We start from the raw sequence: 17356 nt of genomic DNA, 5'->3' as shown, positions 1-17356 counted from the left end.
GGCCACCATTGTCACCCCGATGTCCCCTCCTGGTGTCACCGCTGTCCCCGTGTCCCCTCCCCCAGTGACCAAAATCCATTTTTCAGCCATTTTTATTCATTGCCTTCGTTGGGGACATTTGGGGACATTTTGGGACCATTTGAGGCCATTTGGGGCCATTTTGGGGTCATTTGGGGATATTTTGGAACATTTTGGGGGATTTGGGGACAATTGGGGCCATTTGGGGACATTTTGGGGCCATATGGGGACACTTGGGGCCATTTGGGGACATTTTGGGGCCATTTTGGGACATTTGGGGACATTGTAGGCCATTTGGGGACATCTGGGGACATTTTGTGGCCATTTGGGGCCATTTTGGGGACATTTAGGACCATTTGGGGACATTTTGGGGACACTTTGAGGCAATTCTGGGGACGCTTGGGGACATCTCAGGCTCCTGTGGGGAGAGTGGCGGGTCAGGGGTGGCGCTATCCCCTCGCTGTCCCCAAGGTGTCCCCTCAGTGTCCCCAATGTCCCCAGGGGGGGAGGGGACAGCGCTCACCTGTCCCACACGGGGGTGGTAGCTCCGGGGGGGGGCGGCGGCGGCTGCGGGGGGGGGGGGAGGGGACAGAGTGACGTCACCGATGTCACCAAATGTCACCAGAGTGTCCCCAATGTCCCCAAATCCCCCCCAAATGTCCCCAAAGTGTTCCCAATGTTCCTAATGACCCCAAATCCTCAGTGTCCCCAAATTTCCCCAATCCCTTCAATGCCCCCAAAATGTCCCAAAGTGTCCCCAACCTCCCCAATGTCCCCAATCCCCCAAATGTCCCCAAATGTCCTCAATGTCCCCAATGTCCCCAAATCCCTCAAATTCCCCCAAATGTCCCAAAACACAAATTTGCCCCAAATGTCCCTAAGTGTCCCCTGATGTCCCCAAATGTCCCCAGGTCCCACCTGGCCTTGCACTTCCCACCTGAAGGGACACAGAGGGGACACCGGTGACACAGGGGACAGGGACACAGGGGACAATGACACAGGGAGGTGACACAGGGGACACAGGTGACAATGACACACAGGTGACACAGGTAACAGTGACACAGAGGACAATGACACAGGTGACACAGGGAGGTGACAGAGACAGATGACACAGGGGACACAGGTAACACAGGGAGGTGACAGAGACAGATGACACAGGGGACACAGGTAACACAGGGGACAGTGACACAGGTGACACAGGTGACACAGTGACACAGGGGACAGTGACACACAGGTGACACAGGGGACACAGGGAGGTGACAGAGACAGGTGACACAGGGGACACAGGACACAGGGGACACACAGGTGACACAGGGAGGTGACACAGAGGGGACACAGGTGACACACAGGTGACACAGGGAGGTGACACAGGTGACAATGACAATGTCGCTCACTGAACAGGACAGCCATCCCCAGCACACACAGGTGACAATGACACACAGGTGACGACACACAGGTGACAGTGACAATGACACACAGGTGACAATGACAATGACGATGACACAGGTGTCACTCACTGAAGAGCACGGCGATCCCCAGCACGCTCAGCACCGCGGCCACCACGAGGCCACCGACGCGCAGGTGACACCAGTCTGGGGACACAGGGACACCTTGGGGACACTTTTGGGGACATTTAAGGGACACTTTGGAGACACTTTAGGACGCTTTGGGACATTCTGGGGACAGCCGTGACACACCTGGGGACTCCTGAGGGGACCTTGGGGACACCTTAGGGACACCCTGGGGACATTTTGGAGACCTTTGGTGACCCTTGGGCAGACTTTGGGGGCACCTGGGGACACCCTGGGGACAGCTCTGACACACCTGGGGACACCTTGGGGACATTTGGAGACACTTGGGGGACACCTGGGGACAGCTGTGACACACCTGGGGACAGCTTGGGACACCTTGGGGATATTTTGGGACACTTTAGAAACACCTGGGGGCACCTGAGGACACTTGGGGACACTTGGGGACATTTGGGGACACTTTGGGGCACCTGGGGACACTTTGGAGACATTTGGGGACACCTAAGGGCACCTTGGGGACACCTGTGACACACCTGGGGACACTTTGGGAACGCACAGGGACACCCTGGGGACACCTTGGGGACATCTGGGGACAGCTTGGGGACACTTTGAGGACATTTTGGGGCACTTTGGGGACACCTGTGACACACCTGGGGACATCTGAGGACACCTGGGGACACTTTGAGGACATTTTAGGGACACTTTGGGGACAGCCGTGACACACCTTAGGACACCTTGGGGACATCTGGGGGACAGCTGGGGACATTTTGGGGACATTTTGGGACACTTTAGGGACACCTGGAGACAATTTGGGGTCACCTGGGGACACCTTGGGGACACTTTGGGGACATCCTGGGGCCATTTTGGGGACATTTGGGGACATTTTCGGAGATCTGGGGAGACTTTGGGGCCACCTGGGGACAGCTGTGACACACCTGGGGACACCTTGGGGACATTTGGAAACATTCTGGGGACACCTGGGAATACGTGGGGACACTTTGGGGACACTTCAGGGTCACATGGGGACATTTGGGGACACCTGGGGACACTTGGGGGACATCTGGGGACACCTTGGGGACAGCTTGGACAGGGACACTTTGGGGATACCTGTGACACACCTGGGGACACCTGAGGGGACCTTGGGGACACCTGGGGACACTTGGTGACATCTTAGGGACACCTTGAGGACACTTTGGGGACAATTTTGGGACACCTGTGAAAAACCTGGGGACACCTTGGGGACATTTGGGGCCATTTGGGGACACTTGGGGACATTTGGGGACATTTGGGGACATTTGGGGACATTTTGGGGCCCTCCCAGTTTGTCCCAGTTTGTCACTCACCGTACTGGAACGGACTGGAGGCACCTGGGGGACAGGGGAGGGGTCAGAGACCAGTATGGACCAGTACGGACCAGTATAAACCAGTATGGACCCTCCCTCCCAGTATAAACCAGTTTGGGCTTTCTTTCCCAGTATAAACCAGTATGCCCAGTTTGTCCCAGTCCCTCCCAGTATAAACCAGTTCAATCCCAATCCAAACCAGTCCCTCCCAGTACAAACCAGTATAACCCAGTTCAATCCCAGTACAAACCAGTATAACCAGTATCACTCACCGGGGGGGTCTCCTCTGGCCAGGGACAGCACTGGGGGGGGAGGGGACACCAGGTAAACCAGTATGGGGGGGGCACCGGGCCCAGTTCAGACCAGTGACCCCCAAACCATCCCAGTTCACACCAGTATAAACCAGTATAAACCAGTTCCCTCCCAGTCCCTCCCAGTCTATCCCAGTTCCCCCCAGTTTGTCCCAGTCCCTCCCAGTTTGTCCCAGTCCCTCCCAGTTTGTCCCAGTACCTCCCAGTATCACCAGTGCCCGCAGCCGTTCTCGCTCCATTCCGTGACCTTTGAGGGAACTGGGACAGACTGGGATGGACTGGGAGGAGAATTAGGAGAGACTGGGAGGGGACTGGGAGGGACTGGGAGGGGATTGGGATGGACTGGGATGGGCTGGGAGGGCACTGGGTCATACTGGGAGGGACTGGGATGGTTTTGGGGTTACTGGGATGCACTGGGACAAACTGGGACAAACTGGGAGGGGATTGGGGGCAACTGGGGGAGAATTGGGAGGGACTGGGATATACTGCGAGGGAACTGGGACGGACTGGGTTATACTGGGAGGGGACTGGGAAGGGATTGGGACAAACTGGGGGGGACAGGAGGGGAACTGGGATGAACTGGGAGGGACTGGGTTATACTGGGTTATACGGGGAGCGAACTGGGATGGGATTGAGGGATACTGGGAGGGACTGGGGGAAAATTTGGAGGAACTGGGAGGGGACTGGTTTATACTGGGAGGGCACTGGGAGGGACTGGGGGTGCACTGGGAGGGGTCTGGGTCATACTGGGAGGGACTGGGATGAACTGGGAGGGGATTGAGGGATACTGGGAGGGGATTATGACAAACTGGGAGGGACTGGGGGGAACTGGGAGGGACTGAGGGAGAATTGGGAGGGGTTGGGTTATACTGGGAGGGACTGGGATGGACTGGGATAAACTGGTAGAGACTGGGATAAACTGGGAGGTGATTGGGTTATAGTGGGAGGGACTGGGATGGACTGGGAGTGATTGCGTTATATTGGGATGGACTGGGAGGGGTTGGGTTATACTGGGAGGGACTGGGAGGGAAATGGGATGGGTTTGGGGGATACTGGGAGGGACTGGGTTATACTGGGAGGGGACTGGGACAAACCATGAGGGACTGGGATAAACTGGGAGGGGATTGGGAGAGCACTGGGATGGACTGGGATATACTGGGAGGGGACTGGGGGATACTGGGAAGGAACTGGGATAAACTGCGATAAACTGGGAGGGGATTGGGATGGACTGGGAGGGAACTGGGACAGACTGGGATGAACTGGGAGGAACTGGTTTATACTGGGAGGGACTGGGAGGGGACTGGCAGATACTGGTTTATACTGGGAGGGACTGGGAGTGCACTGGGAGGGAATTGAGGGATACTGGGAGGAGGGAATGGGACAGACTGGGACAAACTGGGAGAGACTGGGAGGGAACTGGGAAGGACAGAGGGAGAATTGGGAGGGACTGGGTTATACTGGGAGGGACTGGGTTAAACTGGGAGGGACTGGGGCCGGGTGAGTCACTGGGATTCCTGAGCAGGGCGGGACTGGGACAAACTGCGGGGAACTGGAACAAACTGGGAGGGGACTGGGACAAACTGGGAGGGACTGAGGAGAACTGGGAGGGGACTTGGATGGACTGGGCGGGGACTGGGTTATACTGGGAGGGACTGGGCGGGTACTGGGAGGAACTGGGAGGGACTGGAAACAACTGGGGGGGTGGGGATGAGTCACTGGGATTCCTGAGCAGGGCGGGACTGGGACAAACTGAACAAACTGGGGGGGGACTTGGGGGAGGACTGGGAGTTATTGGGGGGCTACTGGGATGGACTGGGAGGGACTGGGGGGGACTGGGATGGACTGGGCGGGTCACTAGGGGTTACTGGGAATTACTGGAGAGTTACTGGGAGTTACTGGAGGGTTACTGGGATGAACTGGGAGTTACTGGGATGGACTGGGGAGCAGTGGGGGGGCTTACTGGGAATTACTGGGAAGGTACTGGGATGAACTGGGGAGTTACTGGGATGGACTGGGGAGTACTGGGAGTTACTGGGATGGACTGGGAGTTACTGGGATGAACTGGGAGTTACTGGGATGGACTGGGGAGCAGTGGGGGGCTTACTGGGAATGTACTGGGATGAACTGGGGAGTTACTGGGATGGACTGGGGAGTACTGGGAGTTACTGGGATGGACTGGGAGTTACTGGGAAGTTACTGGGGGGTTACTGGGATGAACTGAGAGTCACTGGGGTCCCACTCACCTTCCCAGTGCAGCCGCTGGAACTGGAAATCGGGGGGGGGGGAAGACTGGGAGGGGGCGTGGCTAAGGAAGGGGGCATGGTCACAGAAGGGGCGTGGCCATAGAAGGGGCGGGGCTAGAGCTGAGGAGGGGCCGGGGAGGGACTGGGACAAACTGGGGGGAACTGGGATCGACTGGGACATACTGGGAGGCACTGGGATATACTGGGATCCACTGGGGTAAACTGGGATGGGCTGGGATTGATACTGGGATGGACTGGGATGAACTGGGACAGATTGGGAACAGCACTGTGAGGGACTGGGATGGACTGGGTGGGACTGGAGGGGCACTGGGGCAAACTGGGACATAATGGGAGCGATACTGGGATGAACTGGAAGGCACTGGAAGGGTTAAAGGGGCTGTTCCCGCCTCTGCCGCCTCCCATTGGCTGACGCTCCCGCCCGTCACTTCCTGCAACCAATCAGCGCCTGGGAATAGGACTTGGGGACGGGGCCTGGAGTCGGCCCCCCCATTTTAGAGACGTTTAGCCTACAACTCCCGTCATGCCCCGCGGCCCCATAGACCCTAATGGAGCCGGGCCTACAACTCCCGTAATGCCCCGCGGCCAAATAGCCCCCTAATGGAGCCGGGCCTACAGCTCCCGTCATGCCCCGCCCTCCCCACAGCGCCCGTTATCGCCTTCCCGAGCCCCACTGGCGCCCCCAGACCCTGCGGGACCCCCGGCTGCCCCCCCAGAGCCCACCCGGGAACCCCAAACGCCCCAGGGCACACAGAGGCCTCCGAGCGCCGCTTTCGGGCCTACATCTCCCATCCTCCCCCGCGGCCACAGAGCCCCCTCACGGCCGAGTTCCGGCCCTGCCAGTCCCGTTCACGTCCCGCGCCCCAAGGAGACCCCTCAGAGCCCTCCAGGTGCCCCCCAAGGGCTCTCCGAGGCCACAGGGTCCCCCCAGATGCTCTCCCGGACCGCCAAGCACTCCGTTATAGCGACTTCCGGGACTACAGCTCCCATCGTGCCCCGCGGCTCATGTAGGCACCATAGAAGCAGCGCCTCTATCCCCCATCATGCCCCGCGCCCCATAGAGCCCCATTATACCCGCGCCTCCAACTCCCATCACCCCCCGCGCTCCATAGAGCTCCATTACACCCACGCCTCCAACTCCCATCACCCCCCGCGCCCCTCAGATCGCCATTAATTCCCTCCCACACCCCAAAAACCCCCAAAACAATGAAAAAACCCCAAATTTCTTTGACCACCAACACTCAGACACCTCCAAGCTCCCAAATCCTTTAATATTCACAATTTCCTCTTGTTTAACCCCCTTCTCCCACGCCGTTCAGCTCAGCGGGTTTGACTGAGCTCCATCTGCTCCATGGGGGTTTTTGGGGGGATTTTGGGTTTTTGGGGTCCCTCAGAGCAGGGCCCGGCCCCGCTGGGTGAGCAGGACCCCGAATCTCCGTTTCAGGGCCAGGCGGTGCCGCGAGAATTTGTCATCGGGGGAGAAGCGGGCGGGGTGGGCCGAGCGTGTGGGGAGCCCAGACGGGGACACTTTCTGAGGGGAAAATCACACAAAATCCTAAAATATTGTATAAAATCGTATAAATTACCCGAAATTTCCCCTCAAGACAGCCAAAATCCCCCGAAATCCCCCCAAATTCCCTTCAGAATCCTTAGGATTCCCCCTAGATTCCTCTCCTCAGGACACCCGAAATTTCCCGCCAAATTCCCCCCTCACGACACCCCAAAATTCCTCCAAAATCCCAAAACTGCCACCTCAGGACACTCAAAATCCCACAAATTCCTCCCAAAATGCCCCAAATTGCCCCCTCAGGATGCCCAAAATCCTCCAAATTCCCCCAAAATCCCTCAAAATGCCCCAAACTCCTCCCAAATTTCCTCCAAATTCCCCCTCAGGACATCCAAAATCCACAAAAATCTCCACAAAATTCCCCAAATTCCCCCAATATCCCCTCTAAGAACACCTAAAATCCCTCAAATTCCCTCAAAATCCCCCAAATTCCCCCTCAGGACACCCAAAATCTCCCAAATTCCCCCAAAAGTCCTCAAAATTTCCCCAATTCCCCCCTCAGGACACCGAAATTGCCCCAAAATTCTCCAAAATAACCCAAATTCCCTCTCAGGACAACAAAAATCCCCCAAAGTCCTCTCAAATTCCCCAAATTTCCCCTCAGGAAACCAAAATCCCCTAATTGCCCCCAAAATTCCTCAAATTCCCCCCCAGGACACTCAAAATCCCCCAAATTCCCCACAAAATTTTCCAAAATCTCCCAAATTCCCCCCTCAGGATCCCCCAAACTGCCCCAAAATGCATAAAATTCCCCCTCAGGACACCCAAAATCCCCCAAATTCCTCTCAAATCCCCAAAATTCCCTCTCAGGACACCCAAATTCTCCCAAATCCCCTCAAATTCCCCCTCAGAACACACAAACTCCCCAAAATTCCTCCCGAACTCCCCCAGATTCTCCTAAAATGCTCCAAATTTCCCCCACCCCAGACACCCAAATTCACCAAAATCCCCTCAACGTGTCTCAAAATCCCCCTCAGGACACCCCAAAATTCCCCAAATTCCTCCAAAAATCCCCAAATTCCCCCCAAAATCTTCTCAAAATCTCCCAAATTTCCCCTCAAAATCCTCCAAAACCCTCCCCAAACCCCCCAATTTCCCCTAAAATGCCCCAAATTTCCCCCACCCCAGACACCCAAATCCCCTCAAAGTCTCCCAAATTCTCCCCCAGGACACCAAAAATCTCCCAAATTCCTCCCAAACTCCCCCAAATTCCCCCTCTGAACACCCAAAATGCCCCAAAATCCCCCCTCATGACACCTAAAATCCCTCAAATTCCCTCAAAATCTCCCAAATTCCCCCTCAGGATCCCCTAAATTGCCCCAAAAAGAACAAAGTGCCCCTCAGGACACCCAAAATGCCCAAATTCCCCCCAAATCCCCCAAATTTCCCCAATTATCCCCTCAGGAAACCAAAATTCCCCCAAATCCTCCAAAATCCCCCAAATTCCCCTCTCAGAGCACCCAAATTCTCCCAAATCCCCTCAAATTCCCCCCTCAGAACACCCAAAATCCCCAAAAATCCCCCAAAATTCCCCCTCAGGATGCCCAAATTCATCCAAATTCCCCCAGAATTCTCCAAGTTTCCCCAATTATCCCCTCAGGGACACAAAAATCCCCCAAATTCCTCTCAATTTCCCCCCTCAGGACACCCAAAATCCCCCAAGCTCCTCCCTCAGGAAACCAAAATTCCACCCAAATTCTCCAAATTCCCCCAAAATTCCCTCTCAGAACACCCCAAATCCCCCAAATTCTCCCAAAATATCCTGAATTTCCCCCAAATCCTCCAAATCCCCCCTAAATTCCCTCTTGGGACACCTAAAATCCCTCAAATTCCCCCAAATTCCCCCTCAGGACACCAAAAATCCTCCAAAATTCCCCAGATTCTCCCCAAATTCCCCCCTCAGGACACCCAAATTCCCCCAGAATTCTCCAAAATCCCCAAATTCCCCCAAAATTCCCCAAATTATCCCTTCAGAACACCCCAAATCCCCAAATTCTCCCCAAAATCCTCCAAATTTCCTCATCAGGACACCCAAATTCCCATAAATTCCCATAAATTCCCCCCAAAATCCCCCAAATTCCCCCCCTGGGACACCAAAATCCCCCAAATTCCCATTTTTAGTCCCAAACTTTCCCTTCCTTGACACAAATTCTCCTTTTTTAGTCCCCAATTTCCCTTTTTTGAGCCCAAATTCCCCTTTTTGGCCCCAAATTCTCTTTTTTTGGCCCCAAATTGCCATTTTTGGCTCCAATCTTCCCACCTGAGTGCCCAAATTCCCATTTTTAGTTCCAATTTCTCCCTTTTTGGACCAAAATTCCCATTTTTTAGTCCAAATTTTCCCTTTTTTTCACCGCAAACTTTCCCTTCCTGCACCCAAATTCCCATTTTTAGTCCCCAATTCTCCTTTTTGGGGGCACAAATTTCCCTTTTTTAGACCAAAATTCGTTTTTTGGGTCCAATCTCCCCAGATTCCAAGTTTTGGACCCAAATTCCCTTTTTTTAGACCCAAATTTCCCTTTTAGATCCAAATTCTCCTTTTTTGGTACAAATTTCCCTTTTCTGGACCCAAATCCTGCACTTTTGGCCCCAAACTCTCAATTTTTGAACCCAAATTTCCCTTTTTAGTCCCAAATTCTCCTTTTTTGGACTCACATTCCCCTTTTTTGTTACAAATTTCCCATTTTTACCCCCAAATTCTCCCTTTATTTGCCCCAAATTCTCCATTTTTAAACCCAAATTTCCCTTTTTAGCCCCAAATTCCGCTTTTTTAGTCCCAAATTTCCTTATTTTATTCCCCAATTTCCCTTTTTTAGTCCCAAATTCTCCCTTTTTAGTCCCCATTTCCCGTCCCAAATTCCCATTTTTTATTCCCAAATTCCCCTTTTTTCTAACAAATTTCCCGTTTTCGCCTCACAACTCCCGTCCCAATTCCCCCCTCAGCCCACCCAACCTCTCCCTCATCGCTCCCAAACCGCTCCCAAGGCACCCAAACCCCGCGGATCCCCTCAGAACCCTCCCCAAAATCCCCAAATCGCCCAAAATTGCCCAAAATTTGCAAAATTCGCCCCAAAATCCCCTCGGTACCTTGAGGGTATAAACGCGCTCCCCGCGCTCGTTCTCGTAGCACTGCAGGAACATGGCGGCGGTGACGGGAAAAAGAACCAGAAGTCACCTCAGGATTAAAGGAGATGTAGGCGGGGTTTAGAGCGGAAGTTGGCGAAGGGGGTGATGGGAAATGTAGTCCCGAAAGGGAGCCGGACTACAGCTGGGAAAGGCGTAGGGTTTGAAGCGGAAGTTGACAAAGGGAATGATGGGAAATGTAGTCCCGGAAAAGAGCGGGAGTACAGAGGGGAAGTGAGCGGGGTTTGTAGCGGAAGTGAGCGAAGGGCGTGATGGGAAATGTAGTCCTGGATAAGAGCGAAAGTACCGCGAAGAAAAAACCAGGAATTTGGGACCAGAAAGGGAAAGTTTGGGTCAAAAAAGGAGAATTTTGGTCTAAAATCGGAATTTGTGCTCAAAAATGGGAATTTGGGCACTCAGGGGAGGTTTGGAGCCAAAAATGGGAATTTGGGTCTAGGAAAAAAGAATTTGGACTAAAAAAGAGGAAATTTGGGTCCAAAGAAGAGAATTTGGGACTAAAAAATGGGAAATTTGTGCACAAAAAAGGGAATTTGTGCAACAACAAGGGGAAATTGGGTCAAAAAAATGGGAATTTGGGCTGAAAAAAGGGAAAATTTGGATCCAAAAAGGAGAATTTGGGACTAAAAAAAAGAATTTGGGTCCAGGACGGGAAAGTTTGGGTCAAAAAGAAGAATTTGTGTCCAAAAATGGAGAATTTCAACCAAAAAAGTTGAATTTGGACGAAGAAAATGGAAATTTGTGCCCAAAAAGGGAAAATTTGGGTCCAAAAATGGGAATTTTTGTCCTAAAAGGGAAATTCGAGTCCTGAAAGGCGAATTTTGGTTGAAAAAAGGAGAATTTGCTTCAAAAAAGGGAATTTGAGCAACAAAAAGGAGAAATTTGGACCTAAAAAGGGAATTTGGGTGAAAAGAGGAAAAATTGTGGCCAAAAATGGGAATTCGGGTGCTCAGATGGGAAGTTAGGACCCAAAAATGGAATTTTGGGACTAAAAAATTGAAATTTGTGCCCAAAAAAGGTAATTTGAGCAACAAAAAGGGGAATTTGGGCTGAAAAAAGGGAAAATTTGGGTCCAGGAAAAAAGAAATTGGACCAAAAAAAGGAAATTTGGGGAGAAAAAAGGGGAATTTGGGGCCAAAAAGGGAAAGTTTGGGCTCAAAAAGGGGAATTTGAGCAACAAAAAAGGTAAATTGGGTAAAAAAAAAAATGGAATTTGTGCTGAAAAAAAGGAAAATTTGGGTTCAAAAAATGGAAATTTTTTTGTGGGAAAAAAAAGGGAATTTGGACGCAAAAAAGGGGAAATTGGGCTGATAAATGAAGAATTGTCGCAGAATGAGGCCTTTGTCGGGGATGAGCCATTTGTCGGGTGCAGGGAAAACTCGGACACTCAATATGAGTCAACAGCAAGTTCCGTTTATTGAAGAGAGCATCAGACACTTATCCAGCAAGTAATGAGCTCATGAATATTCTGTGAGCCAAGCGATCTATTGGTTAAACTAAACATCAATTCTCTCTCATTCCTTTGGGCCAACGTACTCTATTTCCCATGTCTCTCTGTCCACTCGTTATCATACCCAGCTAGGCCCAAGGACGCGCTGTCTTGCAGGTGCAGGACTTGGAATTAGCCACGGCCTTGTGCTTTTCCAGTCTCTAGTCAGCGAAATTCCCAACAGGTGGGGACTGAGGACAGCAGAGGAGAACCATGGGAGGGACTGCAGGGTGGTGTCAGAGATGGTGGCTCCTTTTGACATAGCAGAGAAAAGCCAGAAAAAGCCCAAATTAATGCCAAGGGCAGCAGGGGAGGACCAGATTCAGAACAAAGACAATGGAGTTTCTCTCCCAGAGCAGGGCTGTGGTGCAGAACATCTGCCAGAAGGGGCCTGGGCCAGCCCCAGGCTTTGTGTGGGCAGGCAGAGGCAGGCAGGAGGCAGAGCTGTCAGCAAAGGAAGGGCCCAGCCAGGTGGGGCAGCCGGGGGATGCCAACAGCCTGCAGGGACAGAGGCGCAGGACAGGGACACCGTAGCACAGCCTGGGCCGCACAGGGCACAGGCATGTGCAGCAGCTGCAAGACAGCCCTGCCAGAGCCAACTTGGGCAGCACTTTGGCCATGGCTGCTGGGCCTGGGCCTGAGGCAGGAGCAGGAGACAAGTGACCCTTGCAGGCCTGGGGCCTCATTGCCTCCTTGTCCCTGCTCAGCAGCCTGGCAGGGGCCACCCCATGCTCCTGCCCTTGCCATTGCACATCCCCACATGCCAGTGCCCATCCCGGCAAGAGCCCTGAGCAAGGAGGGAGGGACAGCATCTGCCTGGCCAGGGGCTGGGGCTCAGGCCTTGGCCCTTGGCATTCCTCAAACACATCCAGCTTTGCTCAGCACCAGAGACACCTTGGCCTTGTTTGTCCCCAGCTGTCATCACTGCCTCCAGTGTTCTGCTCTAACTGGAACCTGGGGACAATTTCTCAGTTGTGTCCATCTGTGGGACCCATTAAAACTTCAAGGAACTTTGGTGTCTAAATTTAATTTTGAGTTCTTGAGAAGTTTTTGAACACTCTCTCAGGGACCGAGTCTAATGTAAACAACACCAAATCCCCAAGAGGCTCATTAAAGTCCTTTTGATGTTTCTGTGCTGCTGAGCTTTAAAGGAACAGCTCTTGCCAGGGCCAGCTCCTCTCCCAGCCCTGCAGGGCTGAGGGCTCTGCCTGCAGGCACTAAGGGACAGGAGCCAGGCAGAGACAGGCTGAAGGCAATCAGGATTGGGAAGACATTGAGCTGAGACTTCACTTGGGGAAAGATCTTCACAGCCCTGTGCATGGTGAGCGTGTGGGTGCAGGGCAATGTCCCCTGTGCTCCTGGAGGGATCTCCTGAAGCTGACCCAGGACAGGTCTGATGTGACTGTAAGGATGGCTCTGCTGCTGTTTCTGCTTTGGGGGAGGATGTACTGCAGAGTGGGGCTGCCCTGGGCACCGTCAGAGGGACAGGGCAGGACGGCTCCTGCTGCCAGGGATGGCTGCAGGGGGTGAAGCTGGGCCTGCAGCCAGGACTGCTCAGAGCTCCAGCTCATGCCCAGGGTGACTTTTCATGAGCTCATTCAGGGCAGGAGTTTCCTTCTTGGGTCTCTGCTTTCCTGAATCGCTGCTCCCACTTTTCCCTGGCTCAGCTTGGTGGCAATAGAAAATTAACTGTGCAGGGTAGATCAGGGGCTGACACTCTTAAACCATCACACTGAGGATTCCTGGGCACCTCAGCAATTGCCTGCACCTGCCCAGCCTCCAGATCCATGCAGCATCACTTTTCTATGATGCCCAGGCTGGGGGAGCTGTTCTTTAATCCCTGCAGGGCCCAGGAGCTGCAGTGCAGGGCTGGCCCAGGGGCTGGGCTGGGCTCTGGCAGCTCTGGCAGGGAAGGAGCCCGGGGCCACAGGAGCAGCTGGGGCTGGGACAGCTCCAGCAGCAGAGCCATGGGAAGGCAGGGAGGGAGGCAGTGCTGAGGGAAGCCCTGCTGCAGGGCAGATGTGGCACCTGCCGGGCCTGCCCTGCAGGGCAGACACTGCCCTGAGCAGCACAGCTCTTGTGTCCCCTCACAGCCAGCACAGCCCTCAGCCTGGGGCCTCGGGGCCCTCAGTCCCTCCTGGGCCGGCAGAGCAGCCCCAGAGATGAAGGGCATCTCTGCGGCCATGTGCCCATTCCCTGGTGACCAGGGCCTGAGGGCCACTGTCCTGCCCTGCTGCTGCCTGGCAGGGGCTGGGCAGGGCTGGCCAGGGAAAGGCTTTTCCTCAGGCCCAGCTCTCTCTCTCTCCTTTCCTTGCCCAGGTGCTGCTGGCATTGCTGAGGGGCTCTCTGCAATGGCAGTTCCAGCTGCAGGGCCAGGCCCAGCCCTTGGGCTCCTCCTGTGCAGGCTGAGCACAGCAATGGGGTGTCCCAGCTCCCTGTGCCCGGGCAGCTCTGGGCAGGGCAGCCTGGGAGGCTGGCAATGAGCTGACTCTCCTGACTCTGGGAAAGGCAGGAGCCACCTTGTGTGCCAGAGATCCCTCTGCTCTCAGCTGTGTCTCCTGGCTGTCCAGGGTAACACGGGAGTGGATTTCAGAAAGGTGCAAGTACAGGGCAGCTGGAACAGGAGAGAGGGACAGAGCAGCTCTCCTCAGTCTGCACTAAGCCTCAGACAACCCTCCTGCCTCCCTGGACTCTCTGTTCTCCCCAGGTGCAGCAGAATCCCTCGTTCTGCCTTCTGTTATCCCCATCCCTTCACCCAGGCAGTTCTGCAGCCTTACAGGAAGATTCTTTATCCAAGCCTGAACACCAGGACTGGGCCCTGCCCTCACTGTTCCCCTGCACTGACTGGGGGTCAGGGCTGACTCCCAGGTGTCCTGCAGGACAAGGTCCAGCTCCTCACACAGCATTGGCCAGCAGCAATCAGAGCTCCAGAAACAATGGTGAAGGAAGATCTCCTAGACATACACAAGGGGGAGGTGCTTAGTGGAAAGAAAGAGGCTACGACAAAGAGTTTTGATTTTTCTGTGAGAAATTTCCCCTCCATTGCCCAGTCTTTCCTCCTTCTGTACGTTGAAATGTGCACACACAGGAAATGTCCAACAGCAGCTCCATCAGGCACTTCCTCCTGCTGGCATTGGCAGACACACGGCGCTGCAGCTCCTGCACTTCTGCCTCTTGCTGGGCATCTCCCTGGCTGCCCTCCTGGGCAACGGCCTCATCATCAGCGCCGTAGCCTGCGGCCACCACCTGCACACGCCCATGTTCTTCTTCCTGCTCAACCTGGCCCTCACTGACCTGGGCATGATCTGCACCACTGTCCCCAAAGCCATGCACAATTCCCTCTGGGACACCAGGGACATCTCCTACTCAGGATGTGCTGTTCAGCTATTTCTCTTTGTCTTCTTCATTTCAGCAGAGTTTTCCCTCCTGACCGTCATGTGCTATGACCACTACATGTCCATCTGCAAACCCCTGCACTATGGGACCCTCCTGGGCAGCAGAGCTTGTGCCCACATGGCTGCAGCTGCCTGGGCCAGTGCCTTTCTCAATGCTCTGCTGCACACGGCCAATACATTTTCCCTGCCCCTGTGCCACGGCAATGCCCTGGCCCAGTTCTTCTGTGATGTTCCCCAGATTCTCAAACTCTCCTGCTCATACTCCTACCTCAGGGAACTTGGGCTTCTTGCTGTTAGTGCTTTTTTATCATTTGCCTTTTTTGGGTTCATTGTTTTCTCCTATGGGCAGATCTTCAGGGCTGTGCTGACGATCCACTCTGAGCAGGGACGGCACAAAGCCTTCTCCACCTGCCTCCCTCACCTGGCTGTGGTCTCCCTGTTTGTCAGCACCTCATTTTTTGCCTACCTGAAGCCCCCTTCCATCTCCTCCCCCTCCATGGATGTCGCCCTGTCAGTTCTGTACTCGGTGGTGCCTCCAGCCCTGAACCCCCTCATCTACAGCCTGAGGAACCAGGAGCTCAAGGATGCCCTGAGGAAAATGATGACTGGATGGTTTCAGAAGCATTAAACTGTCTCTTTTCTGTTGCAGAGCCTTTAGAATGTAACTCTTTACAATCTCAGAATTTTCCCCTATTTGATCTTTTTTTTTCAGTAACTTCTTTGACTACTGTTGTTTTTTCTGCAAAATATTGTAGTAATATTGTTCGCATTTCTGCATTAATATCTATATTATTTGAAGCACAAAGACTTACAAGCGGTCTGTTCCCTGTGCATTTAAATAAAAACAAGTGCCTGCCCCAGCCTGTTTATCCAGGATTCTTCCTCAGCCCTTCTCTGTCCCTGCAGGGGGAGTGCCTGTGAGCAGATGGGGAGGGAAGAGACTTCCAGCACAGCAGCACAGCCAGGGAAAATGCCCCTGCCTCTTCCCACATCTGCTCTGCCCAACTGCACCCTGTCCTTGCCAGCCCTGCTGTGGCTGTAAGGCCGGAGTGCTCTGGCAGCTTGGTCACTGTCCTGCTGCGTGTCCCTGCTGTGGCCACAGGCAGGGCCAGGCCATGGGCACTGCTGGGACACAGCTGGGCTCCAGCACAGCAGCTCCAGCAGCAAAGGGCATCTCCTGAGGGCAGGGCAGGGAGGCTTTGCTCCCCTCCAGAGCTGCTGTCAGCAATGTGCTCCAGGAATGCCCTGGCACAGCAAAGCCCAGGGCCTGGGGCAGGGGGGGGAGTGTGCAGGGGGGCTCACAGCAGTGTCCTGGCACAGCAAGAGCTGCTGGCATGGACCTGGGGCAGCAGCAGAGTAGGGCCTGGGCTGTGTCTCTGTTCTGGGACAGCCTGGGAAGGTGCCCCAGGACAATTGTCCCACACCAGCCCCTGCAACCACCATTGCCAGCACTGGCCTGTCCCCACCTGCAGGAGATTTTTTGTCCCTGCACGGAGGGACACCAAGTGACCAGGCCAGCAGGTGCCAAGCAAGCCACAAGAAAAGGCAGGAAAAACTTATGCATCAGAAGAAAGGCAGTTCAATAGTGAAAAAAACCAAACCCAACCAAAAAAAACCAAAGCAAGACCCACCCGCAACAACACAAAAACCCCACAAACAAACCAACCACAAAAAGAAAAGACCATAAACAGAAGAAAAGCAAATCTCCTATCAGCAGAAAATGTTTTACCACTCTGTGGCAGGAGAGGATTCTGTATTTGCAGCTGCTTTTTTCAAAGAAAAATATCTTAAAAAAAAAAATATTCCCTACCACTCTTGCCCTCCCGCTTCTCTAACTTGATTTCTGATCATGGTGTGACACGGAATGGAACATCCCTTGGGTCAGTCCAGCCCAGCTGTCCCATCCCTGTCCCCCAGGAACACTTGCCCACCCCAGGCCCATAGGTTGGGGGGTTGCAGACGCCTCATGTGGGGCGAGCACTGAGACAGGGACAGGAGAACAGAACAACATTTACTCTTGTCAAGGACAGTAGAACAGAACAGCCTTGGAGAAACTGATTGAGGATGTACCTCTGGAAAGCAGAAGTCACACAAAATGCAAGCAGGATGCCAGCTCAGCTCTGCAAGGCTGACAAAGCAGAAGTTATGCAAAACAATAATATAGAGAACCAAAAAGGGCCTTTGCTTGGTATCCACAGATATTTAATTCAGCCGTGCGGTGAGATGTTCAGGGTCACAAGGCAGGACTCCTGGGGGGAGTCCAGGTTTCTGTATCTCGAGAGGAAGGGGCTGATCAGTGCCATGG

General features: G+C 53.9%; 1 protein-coding gene and 1 long non-coding RNA gene across 2 annotated transcripts; both read right to left on the bottom strand.

The window, feature by feature from the left end:
- Positions 1–110: 110 nt before the first annotated feature.
- Positions 111–5461, bottom strand: LOC134434235 (phospholemman-like). Its single transcript, XM_063182919.1, has 7 exons — positions 5445–5461; positions 3401–3479; positions 3163–3192; positions 2891–2914; positions 1536–1610; positions 542–585; positions 111–436 (listed from the first exon to the last, which is right to left on the bottom strand). The coding sequence occupies exons 2-7, from the start codon at positions 3438–3440 to the stop codon at positions 365–367; spliced, it is 285 nt and encodes a 94-aa protein (XP_063038989.1). The 5' UTR covers positions 3441–3479; positions 5445–5461; the 3' UTR covers positions 111–364.
- Positions 5462–6712: 1251 nt separating this feature from the next.
- On the bottom strand, positions 6713–10179 carry LOC134434291 (uncharacterized). The gene is made up of 2 exons (XR_010031838.1): positions 10114–10179; positions 6713–7017 (listed from the first exon to the last, which is right to left on the bottom strand). It is a non-coding gene; the product is annotated as an uncharacterized LOC134434291 (long non-coding RNA).
- Between the last annotated feature and the right edge of the window lie 7177 nt (positions 10180–17356).

Source organism: Melospiza melodia, unplaced genomic scaffold, assembly GCF_035770615.1.
Source record: "Melospiza melodia melodia isolate bMelMel2 unplaced genomic scaffold, bMelMel2.pri scaffold_34, whole genome shotgun sequence".
Taxonomy (NCBI): Eukaryota; Metazoa; Chordata; class Aves; order Passeriformes; family Passerellidae; genus Melospiza; species Melospiza melodia.
Note: the sequence above shows the minus strand (reverse complement) of the source record. Positions and strands in the feature narration are given on the sequence as shown.

Coding starts and splice junctions, on each gene's coding strand:
- LOC134434235 (XM_063182919.1), bottom strand. CDS start 3,440: ATGGAGCGAGAACGGCTGCGGGCACTGGTGATACTGGGAG. Junction 1,611..2,890: donor CTCCAGTCCGTTCCAGTACG/GTGAGTGACAAA, acceptor CTGTGTCCCCAG/ACTGGTGTCACCTGCGCGTC. Junction 437..541: donor ACCACCCCCGTGTGGGACAG/GTGAGCGCTGTC, acceptor CTCTCCCCACAG/GAGCCTGAGATGTCCCCAAG.